General features: G+C 44.6%; 1 protein-coding gene across 2 annotated transcripts; it reads right to left on the reverse strand.

Annotated features, from left to right (window-relative positions):
* Window positions 1-6,215: 6,215 nt before the first annotated feature.
* TSSC4 (tumor suppressing subtransferable candidate 4) lies at window positions 6,216-11,351 on the reverse strand. Of its 2 annotated transcripts, none has more exons than XM_069740198.1 (3): window positions 11,216-11,351; window positions 9,484-9,556; window positions 6,216-8,321 (listed from the first exon to the last, which is right to left on the reverse strand). In XM_069740198.1, the coding sequence occupies exon 3, from the start codon at window positions 8,244-8,246 to the stop codon at window positions 7,353-7,355; it is 894 nt and encodes a 297-aa protein (XP_069596299.1). In that variant the 5' UTR covers window positions 8,247-8,321; window positions 9,484-9,556; window positions 11,216-11,351; the 3' UTR covers window positions 6,216-7,352. The 2 variants fall into 2 exon arrangements, with proteins under 2 accessions (XP_069596299.1, XP_069596300.1); XM_069740199.1 differs by having other exon boundaries at window positions 11,194-11,325.
* Between the last annotated feature and the right edge of the window lie 15,448 nt (window positions 11,352-26,799).

Genomic DNA, 26,799 nt, shown 5'->3' on the forward strand with positions numbered 1-26,799 from the left:
CAGCACTGGTCACTACTGAGCATGTACATAAAGTGCAGCACAGATTCATCTCATCTATGACTCCACAGCACTGGTCACTACTGAGCATGTACATAAAGTGCAGCACAGATTCATCTCCTCTACAACTCCACAGCACTGGTCACTACTGAGCATGTACATAAAGTGCAGCACAGATTCATCTCATCTATGACTCCACAGCACTGGTCACTACTGAGCATGTACATAAAGTGCAGCACAGATTCATCTCCTCTACAACTCCACAGCACTGGTCACTACTGAGCATGTACATAAAGTGCAGCACAGATTCATCTCATCTACAACTCCACAGCACTGGTCACTACTGAGCATGTACATAAAGTGCAGCACAGATTCATCTCATCTATGACTCCACAGCACTGGTCACTACTGAGAATGTACATAAAGTGCAGCACAGATTCATCTCATCTACAACCCCACAGCACTGGTCACTACTGAGAATGTACATAAAGTGCAGCACAGATTCATCTCATCTACAACTCCACAGCACTGGTCACTACTGAGCATGTACATAAAGTGCAGCACAGATTCATCTCATCTACAACCCCACAGCACTGGTCACTACTGAGCATGTACATAAAGTGCAGCACAGATTCATCTCATCTATGGCCCCACAGCACTGGTCACTACTGAGCATGTACATAAAGTGCAGCACAGATTCATCTCATCTACGACTCCACAGCACTGGTCACTACTGAGCATGTACATAAAGTGCAGCACAGATTCTTCTCATCTACAACTCCACAGCACTGGTCACTACTGAGCATGTACATAAAGTGCAGCACAGATTCTTCTCATCTACGACTCCACAGCACTGGTCACTACTGAGCATGTGCATAAAGTGCAGCACAGATTCATCTCAACTACGACTCCACAGCACTGGTCACTACTGAGCATGTGCATAAAGTGCAGCACAGATTCATTTCAACTAAAATACCAAATCCTTAGATCAGGAACAGAACAGGCATTTATAGGACATTTCATAACTTTCCAAAATTCTTATGAAAAAATATACAGCACATTCTACACTGAACTACTGTACCCAATATATCACTGTATATATTTGAGGAGTCTGTCCATTTCATACCGAATCCACCAAAATGGACACTGCGTGACTCCACAGCCCTGGTATTTGCTAGATGTAGATATTGGCCTCTCCCTAGCTGCTATGCCACATCCTTGGTACATTCTCCCATAGCCTATAAAATGTGTACCCATTACAATTGATTCTATACCCAGTCCCCAGTGCTCTCCTAGAGTCTATATGATGGCACACAATCCCTTTGGCTTCACACTATGAAGCAATGGGTCCTTCATAGGTCACTGGATCACAAAACATCCCGCGTAATTTCTAAGGGCGAATACTTCCATAATACGACATCTGATTTTTTCATGCCCTGTATGAAATACAGCACAGTCATTAAACTGTTTTAGAACACAGAGAAAGTGGCTGAGGACCAAAGCTTTATCTTAGACCCGTTTTCATATCCGAAAGTTACAACCACCAGTATAGGTTTGAAACGCGTCAGCTACCCTGTTTTTTTTTTTTCAAATCCCCCATCAGTAGGGATCTGTACTGTCAGGGGCCTGTAATGGTTCGTAAGGGACCCCAGACTGTTTACATGCTCAGATTTCTACAATCAGTCAGCCAGGACATTGGTAGGGAGGTCTCGGCCCCTAAATCATTTTAGCACTAATATTCCTGTCTGTTTGGCTTCCTAGCAAATGAGAAATTGGGAAAAAAAATTCTCCTGACAAAAAAAACCCTCAAAGTTAAAAAGAAAAAAAGCTGAAATGTACGAGACAAATGAGTGAGTAGTAGTATGTCTGCACACCTGTTTGTCTCTTCTCTATAGTTATTACGAGTTTTTGTCGACCTGTGATTCAGTGAGAAAGTTCTCAAGTTTCCTGACAATGCCTGAAGGTGCCCAAATTCCTCAGAACATTTCATTTTATCGTTACATGTCTAAAAGACAAGATCTATGGGGAGTGATAATACGGCTGTCATGTGCAAAGAGTAAAGGAACAGTATCATATTATACATATATATATATATATATTATACAGTAAGATAATATTCATCAGTTCACATGGGAGTTATAAGATGTTCCCACCACCTCTACTTATTAGAGAATGTTATGAGACCCAAGCCAACGGAACCATAAATCTTATATCCTCATGACCCATGCTCTTCTGTCACTATATATACCGAAGACCTCAACATTAGGCTCAAGACATGTTATAGGGCAACCTTTTTTGGGTCTCTATGCTTAACCCCTTCACGACAAGAGGCATTTTTATATTTTCGTTTTTTGCTCCTTCTCCCCAGAGCCATAACTTTTTTATTTTTTGGTTAATATGGCCATGTCAGGGCTTGTTTTTTTGCGGGACAAGTTGTACTTTTGAACGACACCATTGGTTATAACATATCTTGTACTGGCAAACGGGAAAAAAATTGCAAGTGCGATGAAATTGCAAAAAAAAAGTGCAATTCCACAGTTTGTTTGTTTTTTAACCATGCATTATGATTCTCCAGATCATTACGAGTTCATAGACACCAAACATATTAAGGTTCTTTTTTATTTAAAGTGGTGAAAAAAAAATCCAAAGTTTGGTAAAAATGTTTTTTTTTTTTTTTAAAAAGGCGCCATTTTCCGTGATCTGGGGTTGGCTGAGGGCTTATTTTTTGATAGATCGGGCAATTCTCAACGTAGCAATACCAAATATGGGAAACTAGAAGCTGCAGTACTTTGATCTGCTCCTACATAGAGGCGATGATCAGATCACCTGAGTGTAGCAGAAATGCTTACTTGCTATGAACGCAGACAACCGAGCGACGCTCATAGCAATCTGGCAATGACAACCATAGAGGTCTGCTGGAGACCTCTGGTTGTCATGCCGACCCATCGGTGACCCACAATCATGTGACAGGGTCACTAGTGGGCGGGATTTAGGACGCGTAGTCATGAGCAAGTGTACTCGTTGCTCGGGTGTCCTCCAAGTATTTGTTAGTGTTCGAAGATTTAGTTTTCATCACCTCACTGAATGATTTACAGCTACTAGCCAGGCTGTGTACATGTGGGGGTTGCCTGGTTGCTAGGTAATCTCCACATGTAATCAAACTGTCTAACAGTCGCAAATCATCCAGCTGCTGCGAGGAAAACGAAATCTCCGAGCAGTCATAAATACTTGGAGACCACTTGGAGTATACTCGCTCATCACTAATGACGCGCTTCCGGTAGAAATTGACAGCGGCATTTAGCTAGTTAACAGCTGCAGGTGGATTGTGATTCCACCCGCAGCTGTTGCAGGTACATGTCAGCTGTATATAGCGCTGCTGCGAAAAGGAAGTTTTTAGAAGAGGAGCTCTTCACTACCTGTGTTCTATATACAGTGCTAGCTGAGCACCATATACAAGAACTCAAACTCAGAAGCGTTTAAAAAAAAACAAAGAAGAAAAACAATCCTTCTGAGATCTTCGGAGTCTATGACCGCCAGGCCTCTGAAAATCAGGTGTAGGATGGAGAGCTCCATCCCAGCTCTGCCTCCTCCCTGGGATCCTTCACCGTATCGCCACTCACTCTTGGAAAACCCACATATCACATACAGTATATAGCCATCAGATTTTGTTTTGGCCCAAAGTTTTTTGAAGCCGCCACCATGACAAGGTAGACTCTTCTGGCCGGGCCCTACTCTACTCTAACCTATTAAACACTTCTTAATATATACAATAGTCTTTTTAGGCATTTTTTTAAATTTTTCTTTAAAGGGAATGAGTTACATACATTTTGTAAACTAATTGAAACCAGATTGTGATTTTTTTTTATTATCCGTATCTCTGATTGCAGATTATCGTATTCTATTTTCTGTACATTTATGGAAGCTTATCTCTTGACCGTTTGGAGATATGGACAGATGCATGTATGTATATCATAAGACATTATAGGGGACTCCATTTCCCTAGGAGAGTTTTCCATACATGTTGGCATGCATGTCATTGTATAGGAAGGGGAAGAGGTGAGCTGTGACACTCCCTACTGTGAATGGTGGATTCTGTTTTCTCTTATTTTAACCCTGATTTTCATGTTAATGAGGTGATTGCTGAAAATGAATCTCTTCTGGACATGTCAAGTCTATCAGAAAAGCAGTTTGTGTTTATTATTTTATGATATAAGGGGTGACAATCTTGTGACTAAGTAAATTCTTCCAAAACGTTAAACTATGATTTATAGGATTGACCATTTTCTGCTTACTGTTGACCAATGTGTTTGAGATGATGACAAGGTACTTATTAATATTGCCCTTCTTGAATTTCGGTGCTACATATGAAAGCAGGTGGGTGGCCCAGCGAGCGGATGTTTGGATGGGGGAAATTGAGGTTGGACAGGCGTGTGAGCGTGAGCACCTCATCACTTTTGGACCCTCAACTCCTGCATACAATGTGCCACAAGGGCCCAGGTTGCGCCGGCAGCTTAGGAACAGAAAGCGGGCCGGAAGCGTCTGAGGTCACTGATGTCAGACACGGCCGGCCCACCTCTGCTACAGCCATGCAATGTAAATAGCTGTGGCTGTGAGTGATTAGTGTCCCAGGGCTTAATAAACCAAAGTAATTACCCCAGGCCCCAGCGTGCCATGCAGTCTGCCAGGCTGTTTATACAGTGGCTCAGCTGTGCTACGTCTGACCTGGTCTGGCCCCCTCTCCCTCTTTGCTTCTGCTCACCGGGCCCCATGCACCAGTAATGCCCTGCATGCTGCACACTCCGTCTCCCCCCACACAGTGGTATCCATCAGCCCAGATGCGGGAAGTCAACAATGTCATAATAGTGAGACAGCAGAGAGCCTGGCTTCTGTTTCCCTTCCTTGTAGGACAAGCGCTGTTATCCCTAAAGTAGACATGAGTTTTTTCACACTTACATTTAGTGTATTTGAGAAAGTATTTACATTTTGGCCTTCATTTACATGATGAAGTTTTCCATGTTCTCTTTGTCAATCTTCTGATTTAAAGAGGGTTATCCAGGTTCATCACTAAAGTGTGCAGTCACTATGTGGCTGCAGACTTGTGACTCCTCACATAGTGCACAGAGCAGGATCTTACAGACGACCGAACCCTGGTGTCATCAGAGGACCTCAGGTGGTAATAGCAACTATCGATCGCAGAGAGCAGATAGTGTCGGAGAGGGAGTCCACTCCCTCATTACACCATTTAGATGCAGCTGTCGTAATTGACAGTGGCATTTAAAGGGTGCAATAGGTCCCGATCCAAAATCGTTACCGCAGGGTGTCAGCTGTCATATATATCGGACACCGTCCTGCATTTTTGACCGTCGGGGGGAGATTGAGGGTATGTGCACATGTAGGTGGGATCTCTGTGGATTTTTCTTCCGCACCTGTTTTTGTAAATCCGCAGGTAAACCGCACTGCGGATTACCTGCGGAATTACCACGGTTTTTGTGCGGATTCCTATTATGGAGCAGGTGTAAACCCCAGCGGAATCCGCACAAAGAATTGACATGCGGCGGAATAAACAATGAAGCCTTTCTGCATGTTTTTTTCCGCAGCATGTGCACTGCGGATTTTGTTTTCCATAGGTTTACACGGTACTGTAAACTCATGGAAAACAGCTGCGAATCCGCAGCGTCAAAACCGCTGCGGATCCGCAGCAAAATCCGCAGCGTGTGCACATACCCTTACACTTATTCCTCAGCACCATAAAACAGTGGCATTGCGAAATAAGGCCCCTTGGCTGCTGTGAAAAGGTACCTTAGTGGTCATTAAGGGTTTAATAACTGTGTTTTTTGAGAAAATGTTTGCTGTAGTAGCAGAGGTGAGGGTTTTTGGGTGCCAACTCTTCCGGTATACAAATTGCAGCAGTTTGTCTTATTCCGCTCTCTTATCACATGAGAAATTGTCCCTTTCAGCCCTGAAACGCGTTGTGTTTGGATAACAATTACAGAAGTATTATTTTCTATTTCTGCTGTGAACATCATCCGTCCTTTGCGACTAACAGTCCAATTTTTTCTGAAACGCTGGTTCTCGATGAAAGATTCAATACATTACTGGAAAACAAGGCTCTCTTACAACATTAAGAGGCACAAAATAGGATCATCCGTATGAAACACTTTTTACTGCTGGATTAATGTGAAGGCTGCATTCCTTTACGTACTCAATAATGGCTTGAAGACTTTGTCAAGGTTGTCCTTTAATAGTAGTTTTCACAAAACACTTAACAAAAATGACAAAGAAGAAGAGCCTCGATGCAAGTTCTAACTCTTCACATATACAGATTTTCACAAATTTCTTTACCAAATACACCAATCCTATTTATATTAAAGGGGGTGCCTTGTCATTCTTAAATTTACTAGTATGGTCCAGGAAAGAAATTGTATTTGGGCATATTGGGGTTTTCCTGGGCAGGCAGCTAGCGAGGGATTAAACACCAATTCTGGGATTGTTCAGAAAGACGTCCTGGAAGGGGATACACGTACACTTTACGAGTGTGCTAGATCACTACAGACTCTTCCTTGCCTAGGGGTTGGGATACACAGCAGCTGTGGCCACTGGTATATGTACCATAGAGGGAAATCATGTGGCTATGAGGCCCCCCGGGAAAGAGAAAGGTTCGGTGTTTACTACTGGGTCGGGAGAGCTTGTGCAGGACTCCTTGTAACAGAAGAACTGCATTGTTAGCAAACAAGATGTGGAACGGCCTTGAAAAGAGAAACAAAGAAGGTGTCACAACCCGTCACCATAAAGGGGGCCCCCCAATAGTTCTTCGTTAAGGAGACTGTGCAGACTGATACTATGATGGATGTAAAAGGGTTCTACGTGAATCCGTTTGAATCTTTTACAAAGCAATCAAAGCCCCAGGAGCAGAAACCTTCACATACGTTCTTCTTCCATGGATGTGTACGATGTAGACACACAAAAGTCATTACGTAGGGCATGAAGCACACACTGCAGTTAAAAACACTGAAAAAGTTACACACCTAATCTAAAAAGCCCCCTCTCATACAAGGAAGGCTTATATAAAGAGTTGCTGGTTTTATTCACATGTATTGATGCGATTGCGTCAGGAGGTTTTCAGATCTGGGGGTGCGAGACAAATGATGTCCACGGCAGGAGACATTTATAAGCCAGGTTCAGCGTCCCCTTATCTCGTTCTGGAAATGAGGTTTGATGAGCTGATGGTGTCAAGATGGAACTACAGCAACATGCACAATGTTACTAACGTCATCATTACATGACTACAGGAGACTGATCTTTGATGAGGCTCTCTCTTTGAACCCGACCAGTCCAACCCATCATCTTCAACCTCTTTAAGAAGCATCTGCTTCGTCTTCATGAACACTTTTAGGCCTGATATTTTTTCGGACCCGTTTTTTAGCTCCGTGGAACCCCAAGGTATCGCCCTCTGCTTGATCCTCTGGCCCCTCAGTCTCATCCGGACCTTCCTCAATCAAAGCCTCGGACTTGTCCAGAGATCCTGAGAGCGAGACACTTTTTTCACTGCTCTGCTGCACCTTTTTGGTGGGCTTTGAAAAGAGAATTCTGCCCTCTCCGGAACTGGAGGAGTCTTGGTTGTAGGAGCGCTTGCTCGTTTCTTTGGGGCCCGTTTTAGATTCCTTTTGCTGCTTTAGCTCCGTCAGGAAGGTTAGAGCTGTATTGCGATTTGTGCGATCACTGGTGTCTGGGACATTCTCCAAGCTGTATTTAGTCCAGCGTTCTGGATGTGCTAAATAATCTGGAAGTCGTCCACTAGGAACTGAGGGTTTTGCACTGGTCGTTTTCTTGCTGGTTGGCTTGTTAGTTTCTTCTTCAACACCAGTACTATCTTGCACCGATTTCCCCCCTTTGAGGTCATCCAAAGACTTATCTGCCACCTCGCGTTTTCTATTTTGCTGGCCAAGAGGTGAAGTCTTCTGTAAGTCGAGTAGACCTCCAAAGATACCATGGCTGCGCTGGGAGAAACCTGCATTGGTTCCCTTCAGGGTAAATGGAAGCACTGAAGGTTTTAGCTCTCCTTCCTGTCTAGCATCTTCTTCATCATCCTCCTCTTCTTCTTCTCCAGGACTTAGAGATGTCACATCTGCCTCATCTGACAAGGCAGGGTCGGAATCACTAAGTGAGAGCGTGTCAGGATCATTTTGGGATTCATAGGCAAAAGCACTGAATGGTTTTGGGGGACTGTCTTTTTCTTCTGACTCCGACATAACTCAAGAAGTAGGGGGCAGTGGTGGTCCAGCAGCAGAAAACAGTCTCTTCCACACAGATAAAGATTCGGATGCCTGGAAGCAAATGTATAATTATGTTAAATGTCTTAAGAATTTTAATTTGACAAATGCTGTAACACTTTTGATGACCGTGCAATTTAGACGCCAATAAAACCTCAATTATAAAATACAAACATACATTATTCTGCCGTACCCATATATATTTTCTGGAAGTAAAAGCCTAAAACTTCATAATCAATTTTGCATCAAAATGTACCATTTTTTAAATATTACTGATGAGGGAATGTGATTGGATAAGGTGTAATCTGAGCATGCTCGGGTGCAAACCGAGTGTCTTCCGTGCGTTCGAATAATATGTTCGAGTCCCTGGGGCTGAATGTCTCGCAGCTGTTCAACATCCACAACACATGCAGGGATTGCGCGTTTGATCGACAGCCTCCACACATGCAGGGATCGCGCGTTTGATCGACAGCCTCCACACATGCAGGGATCGCCTGTTTCCTGTTTGTTAAGCAATCCCTGCATGTGTTGAGGCTGTTGAACATCCGAAAGACATGCAGGCATGTGGGGACTCAAACATATTATTTGAGCACGCCAAAGTCACTTGATTAGCGCTCGTGGATGCTCAGATAACACCTTATCCCAGTACTTTCGCTCATCCTTAGTGACATGAAGAAAAGTCCCAGTGTTGTCCTACGACAATCTATTGGGGGACAGTCACAAGGTCCCAAAAGACATTAAGGCTATGTGCACACGTTGCGGATTGGGGTGCAGAATTTTCCGCACAAAATCCGCATCTCCTGGCAGAAACGGCAGGTGCGGATTTGCTGCGGATTTTGATGCGGAATTAATGCGAATTTTGTGCGGATTTTCTGCGGTTTTTACCACTGCGGATTTCTATAATGGAAGGGTGCAGAAACGCTGCCGTTCCGCACAAAAGAAGTGACATGCACTTCTTTTCAATCCGCAGCGGATTCAGCGCCGATTTTTCCGCACCATTAGTACAGCTTTTTTTTTTCCCTATTGATTTACATTGTACGGTAAATCACTGTGCGGAACTGCAGCGTTTCTGCGCGGAAAAATCCGCTGCGGATCCGCACAAATTCCGCATCGTGTGCACATAGCCTAAGAGTTTGATGGATCCCAAATGGTAGAAGGGGCTGACTATTATCTAATGTGAATGGAAGGGGCCTCGATTCACACATGACATGCTTACCTGGTTGTGAGCTTTTACCAGCTCTCCTTTTTCGGGGTCTGTGAATTCCACCAGTTGTCGGAGAGACTTGACTCTACAGCAAAAGAAAAGAATAAAGTATGAAGGTAAGCTTGAGTAAAGGAGAGGTGCACAAGATCAAGGGGTCTGTCTAAAGCACTTAGGGCTCCTGTAGAGGTCTGTGCAGATTGGTCCCAGCACGGACAGTCTCCTAATCTGAGTGTTACAGCCTCATAGGATTATATGACGCCATCACGCTCCAGTTGGGAAACCCGCGGCTAGTCTGTGCTGGAGCCAATCTGCACAGGCCTCTACAGGAGCCCTGATAGTGTATTACAAAGGGTGGTCTTATTACATGATTTGATTTTTGGACGAGACTGGGCTGGAAACACAATTCGACAGGCTGAGCCTTCTTCACCCATCGGTGGCCACTGGAGGAGTCAGCAGCAGCTCAGCCCGCTCTCCGTATTCAGGACACATGCGTGCTCGCCAAGTGTACATGAACTGGGGAATAACAGCCGGCAGGGGCAGCCCTATGTCCGCTGCTGAGAGACGGCCTAAGGATACATGTGGCATATTGACGGGACCAGTGCATGACAGTAGCCTTTGGTCGAATAGGAAAAGTTTATATCCTATAATAGCGTGAGCGACTAAAACATGAAAGAAAAAAAAAAGAAAAAAAAACACTGCAGAATCTCTGGTTTTTGTCACATTGTCTCACCCCTCCAAAAAAAAAAATATAAAAGATGGAACCAATAAAAACTACAGCTCCCTCCACACAAAAACAGTCATCATACAACTATCTGCGGAAGAATAAAACTAATGGCTCACAGAAGGCGGAAAGCAAGTGATTTTATAGGATTTTTTTTTAATTTAAAAAATCCCCACAAAATCCGAACACCGTTACCACAAAGTGAAGGAAACCCCCAGAACAATGGAAGATAAAGGCTCTGCGGCCATCTGGAGTATTCGCAGCAGGACAGGAAAACCGCGCAGTAAAACACCTGCAATTTTCACCCTGTTTTTTTTTTTCTCTCCATTCATTTGAATGGGCGAAAAACATTGAAGGAGTCGACGCGATGCCGAAATGAAAAAGAAAACGCTCCGATGGTTCAAATCTGCACGGAAAAAAAATCAGCAGCGAGGGCAGAAGAGTTCAGAAATCGCACTCGCTTCGCTGGTCATGGAAAAAGATGCATTATTATTTCCTCCATGGGAAAAAAAACTGCAGCAACAATGCAACATGTGAACGGACGCTTACTTTTTTTATACTGGAATTTATGGTAAAATAAATGGGCGTCCCTCATAAGTGTACGCCGTCCTGCAAAATACAAGTCGTCACACGGAAAAATACAAATACTATGGCAAATGGAAGACGGTGAGGTAAAAGGAAGGGTGCAAAAATGGGAAATTGTGCAAAATGAGGCCCTGCTATGTGCTGGGCCCGGGATAACCGTGCACTGCTGTACAACTACTACCCCCTTGTGGTATGCTGGGAGTTGTGGTGCCACAGGCCCTACATGGCGACAGGTAGCGGCCACTGCCTCCTCTGTGCCATGTACCCCCTTATACTATGTGCTCTGGGGGGTATTTACATCAGGCAATAGGAAGACACCGCAGAACTACAGTCCCCAGCATGCCCTGCGGGAGTGCATGGCTGGGACTTGTATTTGCACCGAAATGAAATGGCGGCTTCACGGGATTTACTCGTACTTAGGTGAAGGTGAAACCTTACAGACTGTCCGTGCTGCTCCGGATCGCCCTCAGCTCAGCGATTATTGCTTCTCTTTGCTCAGCCTCCATGCCGCGGGGTGAAAGGTCACCGATTCCCGGGGTTCAGGACACCTACAGGAAAACTACATTTCCCGCAGTGCAGTGCGGTGACGCGTCACCTCCGCTCTGCTTTACAGCGAGCGCCACCTGCTGGGATAATGATTGTAAATGCACCTAAAGTTTGGTTGACGACGTACTGGGGTGAAAACCTAGTGTGATGACCTGTAGTACAGAAGCGGTGCTTCTAACTTTCACTTTACCTCAGGCAAAAAAAAATAAACTGTAGATCTGATTAGTTGCTGTTTGCTCCTATGGTCAGCACATGTGCCAGATTGATCCAACTTCCCCCAGTTAACCCCTTTACCCCCAAGGGTGGTTTGCACGTTAATGACCAGGCCAATTTTTACAATTCTGACCACTGTCCCTTTATGAGGTTATAACTCCGAAACGCTTCAACGGATCCTGGTGATTCTGACATTGTTTTCTCGTGACATATTGTACTTCATGATAGTGGTAAAATTTCTTTGATAGTACCTGCGTTTATTTGTGAAAAAAACGGAAATTTGGCGAAAATTTTGAAAATTTCGCAATTTTCAAACTTTGAATTTTTATGCAATTAAATCACAGAGATATGTCACACAAAATACTTAATAAGTAACATTTCCCACATGTCTCCTTTACATCAGCATAATTTTGGAACCAATTTTTTTTTTTGTTAGGGAGTTATAAGGGTTAAAAGTTGACCAGCAATTTCTCATTTTTACAACACCATTTTTTTTTAGGGACCACGTCTCATTTGAAGTCATTTTGAGGGGTCTATATGATAGAAAATGCCCAAGTGTGACACCATTCTAAAAACTGCACCCCTCAAGGTGCTCAAAACCACATTCAAGAAGTTTATTAACCCTTCAGGTGTTTAATAGGAATTTTTGGAATGTTTAAATAAAAATGAACATTTAACTTTTTTACACAAAAAATTTACTTCAGCTCCAATTTGTTTTATTTTACCAAGGGTAACAGGAGAAATTGGACCCAAAAAGTTGTTGTCCAATTTGTCCTGAGTACGCTGATACCCCATATGTGGCAGTAAACCACTGTTTGGGCGCATGGGAGAGCTCGGAAGGGAAGGAGCGCTATTTGACTTTTCAATGCAAACTTGACAGGAATTGAGATGGGACGCCATGTTGCGTTTGGAGAGCCACTGATGTGCCTAAACATTGAAACCCCCCACAAGTGACACCATTTTGGAAAGTAGACCCCCTAAGGAACTTATCTGGATGTGTGGTAAGCACTTTGACCCACCAAGTGCTTCACAGAAGTTTATAATGCAGAACCGTAAAAATAAAAAATCATATTTTTTCACAAAAATTATATTTTTGCCCCCAATTTTTTATTTTTCCAAGGGTAAGAGAAGAAATTGGACCTCAAAAGTTGTTGTCCAATTTGTCCTGAGTACGCTGATACCCCATATGTGGCAGTAAACCACTGTTTGGGCGCATGGGAGAGCTCGGAAGGGAAGGAGCGCAGTTTGACTTTTCAATGCAAAATTGACAGAAATTGAGATGGGACGCCATGTTGCGTTTGGAGAGCCACTGATGTGCCTAAACATTGAAACCCCCCACAAGTGACACCATTTTGGAAAGTAGACCCCCTAAGGAACTTATCTAGAGGTGTGGTGAGCACTTTGACCCACCAAGTGCTTCACAGAAGTTTATAATGCAGAACCGTAAAAATAAAAAATCATATTTTTTCACAAAAATTATATTTTTGCCCCCAATTTTTTATTTTTCCAAGGGTAAGAGAAGAAATTGGACCTCAAAAGTTGTTGTCCAATTTGTCCCGAGTACGCTGATACCCCATATGTGGCAGTAAACCACTGTTTGGGCGCATGGGAGAGCTCGGAAGGGAAGGAGCGCCGTTTGACTTTTCAATGCAAAATTGACAGGAATTGAGATGGGACGCCATGTTGCGTTTGGAGAGCCACTGATGTGCCTAAACATTGAAACCCCCCACAAGTGACACCATTTTGGAAAGTAGACCCCCTAAGGAACTTATCTGGATGTGTGGTGAGCACTTTGACCCACCAAGGGCTTCACAGAAGTTTATAATGCAGAGCCATAAAAATAAAACAAAATTTTTTTCCCACAAAAATTATTTTTTAGCCCCCAGTTTTGTATTTTCCCTAGGGTAAGAGAAGAAATTGGACCACAAAAGTTGTTGTCCAATTTGTCCTGAGTACGCTGATACCCCATATGTGGGGGGGAACCACCGTTTGGGCGCATGGGAGGGTTCGGAAGGGAAGGAGCGCCATTTGGAATGCAGACTTAGATGGAATGGTCTGCAGGCGTCACATTGCGTTTGCAGAGCCCCTAATGTACCTAAACAGTAGAAACCCCCCACAATTGACACCATTTTGGAAAGTAGACCCCCTAAGGAACTCATCTTGATGTGTTGTGAGAGCTTTGAACCCCCAAGTATTTCACTACAGTTTATAACGCAGAGCCATGCAAATAAAAAATATTTTTTTTTCCACAAAAATTATATTTTAGCCCCCAGTTTTGTATTTTTCCAAGGTTAGCAGGAGAAATTGGACCCTAAATGTTGTTGTCCAATTTGTCCTGAGTACGCTGATACCCGATATGTGGGGGGGAACCACCGTTTGGGCGCATGGGAGGGCTCGGAAGGGAAGGAGCATCATTTGGAATGCAGACTTAGATGGATTGGTCTGCAGGCGTCACATTGCGTTTGCAGAGCCCCTAATGTACCTAAACAGTAGAAACCCCCCACAAGTGACCCCATATTGGAAACTAGACCCCTCAATGAACTTATCTAGATGTGTTGTGAGAACTTTGAACCCCCAAGTGTTTCACTACAGTTTATAACGCAGAGCCGTGAAAATAAAAAATCTTTTTGTTTTCCCACAAAAATTATTTTTTAGCCCCCAGTTTTGTATTTTCCCAAGGGTAACAGGAGAAATTGGTCCACAAAAGTTGTTGTCCAATTTGTCCTGAGTACGCTGATACCCGATATGTGGGGGGGAACCACCGTTTGGGCGCATGGGAGGGCTCGGAAGGGAAGGAGCATCATTTGGAATGCAGACTTAGATGGATTGGTCTGCAGGCGTCACATTGCGTTTGCAGAGCCCCTAATGTACCTAAACAGTAGAAACCCCCCACAAGTGACCCCATATTGGAAACTAGACCCCTCAATGAACTTATCTAGATGTGTTGTGAGAACTTTGAACCCCCAAGTGTTTCACTACAGTTTATAACGCAGAGCCGTGAAAATAAAAAATCTTTTTGTTTTCCCACAAAAATTATTTTTTAGCCCCCAGTTTTGTATTTTCCCAAGGGTAACAGGAGAAATTGGTCCACAAAAGTTGTTGTCCAATTTGTCCTGAGTACGCTGATACCCCATATGTTGGGGTAAACCCCTGTTTGGGCACACAGGAGAGCTCGGAAGGGAAGGAGCACTGTTTTACTTTTTCAACGCAGAATTGGCTGGAATTGAGATCGGACGCCATGTCGTGTTTGGAGAGCCCCTGATGTGCCGAAACAGTGGAAACCCCCCAATTATAACTGAAACCCTAATCTAAACACACCCCTAACCCTAATTCCAACGGTAACCCTAACCACACCTCTAACCCTGACACACCCCTAACCCTAATCCCAACCCTATTCCCAACTGTAAATGTAATCTAAACCCTAACCCTAACTTTAGCCCCAACCCTAACTGTAGCCCCAACCCTAACCCTAACCCTAATCCTAGCCCTAACCCTAGCCCTAACCCTAACCCTAGCCCTAACCCTAGCCCTAACCCTAGCCCTAACCCTAGCCCTAACCCTAGCCCTAGCCCTAGCCCTAACCCTAGCCCTAACCCTAGCCCTAACCCTAGCCCTAACCCTAGCCCTAACCCTAACCCTAGCCCTAACCCTAGCCCTAACCCTAGCCCTAACCCTAGCCCTAGCCCTAACCCTAGCCCTAACCCTAGCCCTAATGGGAAAATGGAAATAAATACATTTTTTTTTATTTTTCCCTAACTAAGGGGGTGATGAAGGGGGGTTTGATTTACTTTTATAGCGAGTTTTTTAGCGGATTTTTATGATTGGCAGCCGTCACACACTGAAAGACCCTTTTTATTGCAAAAAATATTTTTTGCAATACCACATTTTGAGAGCTATAATTTTTCCATATTTTGGTCCACAGAGTCATGTGAGGTCTTGTTTTTTGCGGGACGAGTTGACGTTTTTATTGAAAACATTTTTGGGCACGTGACATTTTTTTATCGCTTTTTATTCCGATTTTTGTGAGGAAGAATGACCAAAAGCCAGCTATTCATGAATTTCTATTGGGGGAGGCGTTTATACCGTTCCGCGTTTGGTAAAATTGATAAATCAGTTTTATTCTTCGGGTCAGTACGATTACAGCGATACCTCATTTATATCATTTTTTTATGGTTTGGTGCTTTTATACGATAAAAACTATTTTACAGAAAAAATAATTATTTTTGCATCGCTTTATTCTCAGGACTATAACTTTTTTATTTTTTTGCTGATGATGCTGTATGGCGGCTCTTTTTTTGCGGGACAATATGACGCTTTCAGCGGTACCATGGTTATTTATATCTGTCCTTTTGATCGCGTGTTATTCCACTTTTTGTTCGGCGGTATGATAATAAAGCGTTGTTTTTTGCCTCGTTTTTTTTTTTTTTTCTTACGGTGTTTACTGAAGGGGTTAACTAGTGGGCCAGTTTTATAGGTCGGGCCGTTACGGACGCGGCGATACTAAATATGTGTACTTTTATTGGTTTTTTTTTTATTTAGATGAAGAAATGTATTTATGGGAATAATATTTTTTTTTTTTTTCATTATTTTGGAATATTTTTTTTTATTTTTTTTACACATTTGGAAATTTTTTTTTTTACTTTTTTACTTTGTCCCAGGGGGGGACATCACAGATCAGTGATCTGACAGTTTGCACAGCACTCTGTCAGATCACTGATCTGATAGGAGTGCAGGCTGCTTCACAGTGCCTGCTCTGAGCAGGCTCTGTGAAGCCACCTCCCTCCCTGCAGGACCCGGATCCGCGGCCATCTTGGATCCGGGGCTCGAGCAGGGAGGGAGGTGAGGAGACCCTCGCAGCAACGCGATCACATCGCGTTGCTGCGGGGGGCTCAGGGAAGCCCGCAGGGAGCCCCCTCCCTGCGCGGTGCTTCCCTGTACCGCCGGCACATCGCGATCATCTTTGATCGCGGTGTGCCAGGGGTTAATGTGCCGGGGGCGGTCCGTGACCGCTCCTGGCACATAGTGCCGGATGTCAGCTGCGATAAGCAGCTGACACCCGGCCGCGATCGGCCGCGCTCCCCCCGTGAGCGCGGCCGATCGGCTATGACGTACTATCCCGTCCAGGGTCAGATAAGCCCAGGGCACCTCGACGGGATAGTACGTCTAAGGTCACAGAGGGGTTAAAAAAGTATTTTTCTCACAAATTTACTACATTTCAATTTTCGTTAAAGGGAACCTGTCACCCCGTTTTTTGAGATTGAGCTATAAATACTGTTAAATAGGGCCTGCGCTGTGTGTTCCTATAGTGTATGTAGTGTACCCCGATTCCCCACCTATGCTGAGAAATAACTTACCAAAGTCGCCGTTTTCGCCTGTCAATCAGGCTGGTCAGGTCAGGAGGGCGTGGTGACATCGCTGGTTCTTCCTCAGCTTTACGCTGGTGGCGTAGTGGCGTAGTGGTGAACAAGCAGCGCGCGATCTGCGCTGTAAACCCTTGCATCGGTGGGGGCGGCCATCTTCCTGGGGCCGCGCGTGCGCAGATCGAGTGCTCTGCTGCACGGGGCTTCAGGAAAATGGCCGCGGGATGCCGCGCGTGCGCATTAGAGATCGCGGCGGCCATTTTCCCAAAGCCGAGTTTGCATCTCGGCTTTGGGAAAATGGCCGCCGCGATCTCTAATGCGCACGCGCGGCATCCCGCGGCCATTTTCCTGAAGCCCCGTGCAGCAGAGCACTCGATCTGCGCACGCGCGGCCCCAGGAAGATGGCCGCCCCCACCGACGAAAGGGATGACAGCGCAGATCGCGCGCTGCTTGTTCACCACAACGCCACTACGCCACCAACGTAAAGCTGAGGAAGAACCAGCGATGTCACCACGCCCTCCCGACCTGACCAGCCTGATTGACAGGCGAAAACGGCGACTTTGGTAAGTTATTTCTCAGCATAGGTGGGGAATCGGGGTACACTACATACACTATAGGAACACACAGCGCAGGCCCTATTTAACAGTATTTATAGCTCAATCTCAAAAAACGGGGTGACAGGTTCCCTTTAAGATGTATGGAGTCCTGTACAACAGACTAAGGCTACTTTCACACCAGCGTTGTGTGTTGCGTTGGCGATGCAACACACAACGCATGCAAAAACGCATTGTTTTGTGACGCATGCGTCCATTTTTGGCCGATTTTGGACGCAAAAAAAAAAATGCAGCTTGCGCCAAAAAAAAAAAGCATGCGTCACAAAACGCAAGACAACGCATGTCCATGCGCCCCATGTTGAATATAGGGGCGCATGACGCATGCGTCGCCACGGTTGCGCCCGACGCACCACAAATGTGAACGTAGCCTTAGGCTACTTTCACACCAGCGTTGTTTGGCGTACGTCGCAATGCGCCATTTTGGAGAAAAAAACGCATACTGCAAATATGCCCACAGGATGCTTTTTTTTCTCCATAGACTTGCATTAGCGATGCATTGCGACGTCTGGCCAAACGTCGCATCCATCATGCGATTGCTGCGTCGTGTTTTGGCGGACCCTCGGCACAAAAAACGTTACGTAACTTTTCTTTGTGCGTCGAGTCTGCCATTTTCGACCGTGCATGCGCTGCCGAAACTCCGCCCCCTCCTCCCCGGACATTACAATGGGGCAGCGGATGCACTGAAAAACTGCATCCGCTGCCCCCGTTGTTAATTTCTTTCACAACGTGCGTCGGTACATCGGGCCGACGCATGGCGACGGCCCCGTACCGACGCTAGTGTGAAAGTAGGCTAAGGGTGCTTCCACATTGCGTTTGTGGATAACGTCAGGGAATGCAACCGAACCCCCCGGAAATATGTTAACGGTTTTATTGATATCAATACATACACAACATTTTGATTGCGTCTCATTTCTTCTCTTTAGAGCTGTGATAATCGAAAAAGACTCTGCCATTTGGATTTTCTTTCTTTAAATAATTTCATATTTTGAAAGACCTGAGTTTTATGGACGCAGCAATACCAAATATGTTTTTTTATTATTTTTAACAAGGGAAGAATGTGATTAGAATTGTTATATTTATTTTATATATTTTGAAAAACTTCCCTCACCCCCCATTTTTCTCTTTATTATGCTTAGGGGTCTAGAACCTTTGATCATCTGATTGCCTAAACTGTATACTGAGATCGTGGTCTCTTATGAAGTGCAGCTGAGCTTGTAAGGGCTACCAAGAAAGCAGGACCCCCGGCTGCCATGGTAATTTATCGGTTCCCCGTAATCATGGCGCCGGGATCTGATGGGGGCCTGTTATGACCTGGTGGTTAGGAGCACCCGGCACGACCTGATAGTTAAACTCACACAGGACAAGCTCTGGGATGTGGGAGCTCTGCTGACCGCAAGCCCTAATCCTATCACAACAACTAGAAATAGCCGTGGAGCGTTCCTGACTCTGCCTAGACGCCTTTTCACAGCCTAAGAGTTAGCTAGCCCTAGAGATAGAAAATAAAGCCTACCTTGCCTCAGAGAAATTCCCCAAAGGAAAAGGCAGCCCCCCACATATATTGACTGTGAGTAAAGATGAAGTCACAAACGCAGAAATGAAACAGGTTTCAGCAAATGGAGGCCAGACTTACTAAACAGACAGAGGATAGGAAAGGTATCTTTGCGGTCAGCACAAAAACTACAAAAGACCACGCAGAGTGTGCAAAAAGACCTCCGCACCGACTCACGGTGCGGAGGTGCCACTCTGCATCCCAGAGCTTCCAGCTAGCAAGACAAAATCATGATAACCAGCTGGACAAGGAAACAATGAACAAATAATAACTATCAGGAACTTAGCTTCTGCTGGAGAAGACAGGTCACCAGAAAGATCCAAGGGCGAACTGAACCAATGCAGGAACATTGACAGCTGGCATGGAGTAACGATCTGAGTGGAGTTAAATAGAGCAGCCAACCAAAGGATAAACCACGTCACCTGTGCAAGGAACCTCAGAAGCAGCAGCTTCACTCACAGCCACCAGAGGGAGTCCATGGACAGAACTCGCCGAAGTACCATTCACGACCACAGGAGGGAGTTCGACAACAGAATTCACAACAGGGGCCAATGCGCAGAAGCACCAGTAACAATTCCATTTACACACTGCTGCCAGAGACTGTCCAACTTTTAAATGGTTAACGAGGAGACTGCAGCTGTAAGCAATACAGCCTACATCTACTAATCTACTACACGTGGCGGGAGCTCTGCTCCTCACCCCCACAATCATGTGCATGTATGTGATTTCGCTTTAAGGGGTTAAAAACTCTAAAAAGTGTTTTTATCCCGTGGCAACCTCTGAAGGTTTTTTTTTTTTTGCCTTCCCTTGTTGCAAGAGTCATAACTTTTGTATTTTTATGTTGACATAGTTGTATCAGGCCTTGATTTTTTGCGGGATGAGTTGTACCTTTTCAATGACATTTTTCCTTTCACTTTGCAAAAAAACGGCCTGGAATCATAATTCTCCAGGTTACTACGATTACAACGATACCAAACTTGTCCCCTTTTTTTATAATTTAAAAAAAAAATGAAAAAAAAAATAATTTGCTTGTGTCACAATTTTATAGAGAATTTAACTTTTTTTTTGTTTTTTTTAATTTCCATGAAGCTGGATGAGCAGGACATATTCTAGCTTCTCTGCAGCCTGCAGCAAAAATTTAAATGGCATCCTCCCCCATCTAATAAAGGTATCCAGCAATAAATAAATAGTACACACAAATGTATACCAGCAGTAAAGAAACCAGTCACATAAGTGTATACCAGCATCCAGCAATGCAGAGGAAAGGAAAAACGATTGCCAACCAAACATAGGAAATTAAACCTGTCTTTATCTTGATTGGTGGCGTTCCAATACTACTGACTGACAGAAAAAGGAGGGGAGGAATAGAGCATCCACATTGAATAAAAAAAATTCAAACTTTATTACATATTCATCAGATTAAATGATGGATTAGTGGAAAAAAAAACTCTGCCACTAGCTACGTTTTAGTTATTGTTGTATGACCTGGAACACAGCGAAATACTTCCGGGACATAGTGCGCCGGCGCATGCGCACTAATGCTTTTCGGCTTTGCCCGCAGCTGGGCAAAGCATACTGCACGTGCGCAAGACTTTATTTATTGGGCCACTCCTCACACTGGTAAAACTAGGAGTTGGGTAGGAAGTTAGTCAGAAGCTGACTGGGTTGGATTCAGGCAACATCCCGTGGCAGGGGGTGTTGCAGGGAGAAGACACAGGGGGGTCCCTGTCGGGCGTGGGAACCTGGCAGGAGCCTAGCGAACAGAGCAGAACGTTACGGAACCGCACCTGCACACCCCGCGGCGGTATCCTAAGAAAGTGACACAAAGGGAAGGATATTGTGGAACAGTGAGAAACGAGATCAAGCACAAAGGAGAACCAGTAGGAGTCGTGCCGTGAGACCGAGGCAACATCCTACTGAGGCGTGTAGCCAGTGGCCGGAACACCGCGGGAGTAACTGACTCTAGGCCTTACTTCGAACTCCGCAGGACAGTTAATTATAGGTTGGCTGTCTACCTTAAATTTCCTACGAAGACATAGGGGGCAACACGTGGAGAGGGGCGTCTCTAGGGTCCCAGAAGAGCTCCGAGCCTTCCCGTCATACGGGTGCGTCCTAGCCAAAACATACCTGGGGGACGAGAAACTAGTAACATCTGGAACTAACGAGAGAGAAATAAAGAGAACTAGAAAGTATGAACGAACGAGAACAGAAGTTGTGAGGACTATTCCGAATGCTCAGCAGGGTAGCACTACAACACACAGGCGCTAGTGGTAGGCACTGATTTCCACCTGCAAAGGGAACTCTGGATGTGCCCATCGGACCGGCCGGTCTCTGATAGCCCTGTTAAGCGTGCTCTGGATTGCGGATCCCGAAGTCTTCAGTAAAGAAGTAAAGAGACTGCAACCCTGTGTCCTCGTTATTGACTGCACCCTACACCATTACCATCTACCTTACTGGGAAGCCCCGGGGACATACTTCACCTGTGGGAAGGTATACCATCCAGCTGCCATTCCATCACCCCAGCGGACCCCACAGCAGCGTCGGTCACCCTGACCAAACACCACAGGTGGCGCCACTAATCCCTGATAGACTGTACCACCTTTATTGGACGCCCCTTAGCAGGGTCGCGGACCGGGTCTAGCCACCGTGACAGCCTCAGAACCGAACCAGAGAGGCCCGGTACCGAGAACTCGTGGCCCTGTGTCTGGGGGCGATCCATATATATATATATATATATATATATATATATATATATATATATATATATATATTTTTTTTTTTTTTTTTTTTTTTTTTGTTTTGCCTACTATACAAAGGAAATGTGTCATCATTAACTTTAGGTCTTTCAGAGATCATTTCATCTTCAACTTGCTCAACTGTTCACAATAACATTCATTTTGACCACGGGGTCCAAAGTTTTAGACGCCACTGTATTGTACACAGAAAGTCAGGGTGGCCCATAAGTATGCATGCAGTTGAGTCAATGAAATTTATCACAACAGTTTATTAGGGTAAACATGCACCCTGACATACTGATACACAACAAAGATGTTTATTTGCATTTTATTACATTTCTTTAACACGGTTTATTCTTGCAAGTGCTTGAAATGTCCTCCATCAATGCTGCAACATTACTCGCACCTGTGCAGTACACTGTGACACACAGTACCACATATATCCTAGTTGGCAACAATGTCCACAATGCTTCCAAGACTAATTCTTTTAAAGGGAACCTGTCATCTGAATTTGGCGGGACTGGTTTTGGGTCATATGGGCGGAGTTTTCAGGTGTTTGATTCACCCTTTCCTTACCCGCTGGCTGCATGCTGGCTGCAATATTGGATTGAAGTTCATTCTCTGTCCTCCATAGTAGACGCCTGCACAAGGCAAGATTGCACCTGGCACAGGCATGTACTACGGAGGACAGAGAATGAACTTCAATCCAATATTGCAGCCAGCATGCAGTCAGCGGGTAAGGAAAGGGTGAATCAAACACCCAAAAACTCCGCCCATATGACCCAAAACCAGTCCCGCCAAATTCAGGTGACAGAGTCCCTTTAATTTATTCATTGTATGAGGCCTCTTCTCCAAAACCTTTATTCTTTATTACACCCCCAAAAAGAAGGCCATTGGTGTTAAGTTAGATGAATGTGGCAGTCATTCAATGCTGCCGCCGCGTTTTCCAATCTAATGCTGTAGGAACTGGTTGTCAAGATTGTTCCTTACTGTAAAAGCATATTGAAGAGGTGTCCCATCGTGTTGGAAGTCCGCCACACTCTAACAAAAATGGAGGACTTGTACTTTTCAATTCTCAGAGCCTGGTGAGTGATCCCAGCAGCTGCATGGAAAATCCACACTGATCTGATATTTATGACCTATCCTAAAGATAAAGTCATAGATAGATTTGGAGCGTCCCGGTTAGGGCAGTGGGGTACTCGGAGCCGGGCCCTTCGGTTCTCAAGGGGGATGTCACGGTGGCTGACCTGGTCTGTGGCCCTAGGGACGTCCGTTGCAAAAGGGGGAAAGGTCTTTAAAGGGACATGTTCATGACACCACCTGTGGTATTCAGTCAGGGTGACGGCGCTGCTTAGGGGTCCGCTGGGGTGATGTTATGGCAGCTAGATGGTATACCTTCCCACAGGTGAAGTGTATCTCCAGGGCTTCCCAGAGTGTAGATGGAGAATGGTGGATGTTGTAAGGCGCAGTGAATAACGAGTACACAAGGGTGCAGTCTCTTTACCTTTACTGAAGACTTCAGCGTCCACAGTCCAGAGCACCAGATCACGGGGCAGGCAGAGTCCGGCCGGTCTGAAGGCAAATCCAGAGTCCCCTTATCCAGGTGGAAATCAGTAGCCTTCCTCTAGTGCCTAGGTGTTGTAGTATCTCCCTGCTGTGCATCTCGGTAAGGTCCTCACAACTGTTGTGAATGTTATGTCTTTCTCTCTCGGTCCCCCTGATGGATAGGATAGGACAAACCCTTGTGACTGATGGCTTAAGGCTTTTTACAGGGACACTATCATGCCCGGCCCCCACAGTTACCACCGTGCCTCCTGGGTATAAGGTCGGGCAACTAATATGGAACTAGCTGTCCTGCCGATCTCTGGAGCCAGGCTTGGAGACGATGACTCCCTCGGTGTTCCAGCTACCGGCTTCTGCGCCTCAGAAAGGAGGCAGCCTTTTACAGGGCAGAACTCCTTCTGGTTTCCTCTCCTTTTGCTATGACTTCATTTCTCACTCTCAGCAATGCAATTCCCTTCAATGTCTTTCTTTGGATGCTGCCGCATTGGTAAGCAGGCGCAGCTCCGTGTCCTTCTGTCCAGGCCTCTGACAGGATCCCACCCCTGTCAGGGACCCACTACCTGAGTGGAGCTCAGATAGCAGCTTACTGAGTGTAGCCCAGCCAGCGTCCGCCAGACTGGTGCTGCCTGGGTGAAACCCCAGCTCGCTTCTCCCTACTTCCTGTCCTGCCCATCAGTTTTACCTGATTGTGAGGAGTGCCCTAATAGATAGGAGCATAGCTCCCCCTGGCAGACTGGAGTGTGAAGTGTGTTGTGTGGTTTGTGATACCTGGTAAGGTGATCTCTTTTATTGCCTTCAGACGTAACATCACTCCCCCTGGTGGAAGAATGACATTAGTGCAATGACCAGGACCCTGGGGCGCTGCAGATTCTGATCAGAAAACCACTAACAGGGGTTAAACTTAGGGCAACTGTATCATCCATTAAAAGGACCATACCCAATCTACTTCACTTGCACATATCACGTTTTATATTTGGGATTAAACGGTTCACTTGATTGACCTCCTGCTCAACCTGTCAACATGCTGATTGTGACGTCAGTCGGCTGATTAGTAGTCATAATTGAAAAAACAGCCATTACTTTTCAGTACTGCACTCCCCACTTCTGAACACAGACAATTTGACTTTATTTTGTATCACGTAGACGTGACCTAGATTCAGTTTATTACCCCAGCCTGCATTGTATTTACTTAGAGAATTCTGACCTGACAAATTAAATGCCTTGACTTTTGCATTCCCAATAGTGTGGATATGGTTAATAGGTGCGTAAAATCAAGCACACAGTCTTGCAATCACCATAAACCTTGGTATTATGGATTGTATACGGAGATCAGAAAAAGTACGCCTGGCATAGAGATAGGATACACCTTAGTCACAAGTCAGTGTGTAAATTACCGAGCTTCTATATTTGCCCAATTGTATCTATTGTTATTGTTAAGTGGAGACATCCAGAAGTAACAGCAGCTCAAGCTTGAGACCAGACAAATGGATCCACTAGTGCTGAAGAAGTGAGGGCTTATACAAATAACCTATCCAGACGACCCTCTACAGATTTGCAGATTGCCTCCAGACATCAACATAAACCGTTTATCAGCCCAATTGTTTTCTATGGTGGAGTGACAAGCCAAAAGGTCAACATGCTCCATCCATCATCTGGACTGGTGTAAAACACTTTGCTACTGGACTTGAGCGGAGATGTGTTCTCTGGAGTGATGAACCATGTTTTATTGTTTGGCAATTTTATGGATAAATCACAGGGCATGCACAAAGAATTTTACCTGCCAGTATGCTGAGACTTTGGTGGTGTAGAAACGTTTGGACTAGGCACTTTTTGAAGGGTGATATTAATGGTTCAACACACCAATATATTTTGGCCAATTGTACAATTCCAACTTTGTGGAAATAGTTTGAGGAAGGCCCTTTCCTGTTCCAGCATGAATTTATGCAATGTTGTCAGGAACTGAATTCCTTCAGAATGATGTGAGAAAGTCGTACAGAAAATTATTTCTTCTTTCTTCAAGTTTTTGCTGCTAAAGGAGGTTCTACAAGCTACTAATTAACCCCTTCATGACAGAAGTTATTTTCATTTTTGCATTTTAGTTTTTTGCCCCCCTTCTTCCCAGAGCCATAACTTTTTTTTTATTTTTCTGTCAAAATGGCAATGTGAGGGCTTGTTTTTTGCAGGACAGGTTGTACTTTTGAACAACACCATTGCTTTTAGCATATCGTGTACTGGAAAACAGGATCAAAATTCTAAATGCGGTGAACTTGCATAAAAATGCAATTCCACAATTGTTTTTTGCTTTGCATTTTTACTAGGTTCACTAAATGCTAAAACTGACCTGCCATTATGATTCTCCAGGTAATTATGAGTTAATAGACACCAAACATGTCTAGGTTCTTTTTTTATTTAACACTAGAAGTCCCAGAAATTTCGAGCTCCAAAGGTTCCAAAGGTAGAAATGTTAAATGATCCCTCTCTGAGACTTCTAGTGTTAAGTAGTGAAAAAAAACTCGCAAAATTTGTTAAAAAAAAATAAAAATTGCACCATTTTCTGATACCCGTAGCGTCTCCATTTTTCGTAATCTTGGGTTGGGTGAGGGCTTATTTTTTTGCATGCCGAGCTGAAGTTTTCAATGATGCAATTTTGGTGCAGATACGATCTTTTGATCGCCCATTATTGCATTTTAATGCAATGTTGTAGGGACCAAAAAACCGTAATTCTGGCATTTTGACTTTTTTTTCTCATTAGGCCATTTAGCAATCTGATTCTTTTTTTATATTGATAGATCGGTGGATTCTGAACGCGGCGATACTAAGTATGTGTATATTTGATTTTTTTTTTTAATTGGGCGAAAGGGGAGTGATTTGAACTTTTATTTTATTTTTTTATATTTTTAAAAAGTTTTTTTTATTTTTTTACTTTTAGCATGCTTCAATAGTCTCCATGGAAGACTAGAAGCTGTCATAACCCGATCGGCTGTGCTACATACATGCAATGATCAGATCGCCTGTACGTAGCAAAATTGCTGACTTGCTAGGAGCACTGACTATCGGGCGGGGCTCATAGCAATCCAGCAGTGACATCCCATCAGTGACCCATCATCACCGATGGGCGCGATTGCCGGACGCGCATGTTAAATGCGCAATTCCACCCACGGCTGTTCCAGGCACATGTCAGCTGTTCAAAACATCTGACATGTGCCAATAAAGATGTGGGCTCACCGCAGGAGCTCACATCAAAAGGGAGGGAGTCCGACATCGGCATACTATTATGCCCGATGTCAGAAAGGGGTTAATTGGTGTACTTAGTTTTTAACATACTGCTTTTCCATTTTGGTTTGGTTTTTGAGAAATATTTAATGAGATGGTGTAGTTTGTCATGTGGTGTTGTTCATGTGAGGCTGTATGTACCTAATCTTGAGATCTTCGAAGGACAAGA

Source organism: Ranitomeya imitator, chromosome 9 (genome assembly GCF_032444005.1).
Source record: "Ranitomeya imitator isolate aRanImi1 chromosome 9, aRanImi1.pri, whole genome shotgun sequence".
NCBI classification, from domain to species: domain Eukaryota; kingdom Metazoa; phylum Chordata; class Amphibia; order Anura; family Dendrobatidae; genus Ranitomeya; species Ranitomeya imitator.

Bases quoted from the DNA above. Each gene is read 5' to 3' on its own strand.
- TSSC4 (XM_069740198.1), bottom strand. From the start codon at position 8,246: ATGTCGGAGTCAGAAGAAAAAGACAGTCCCCCAAAACCATTCAGTGCT.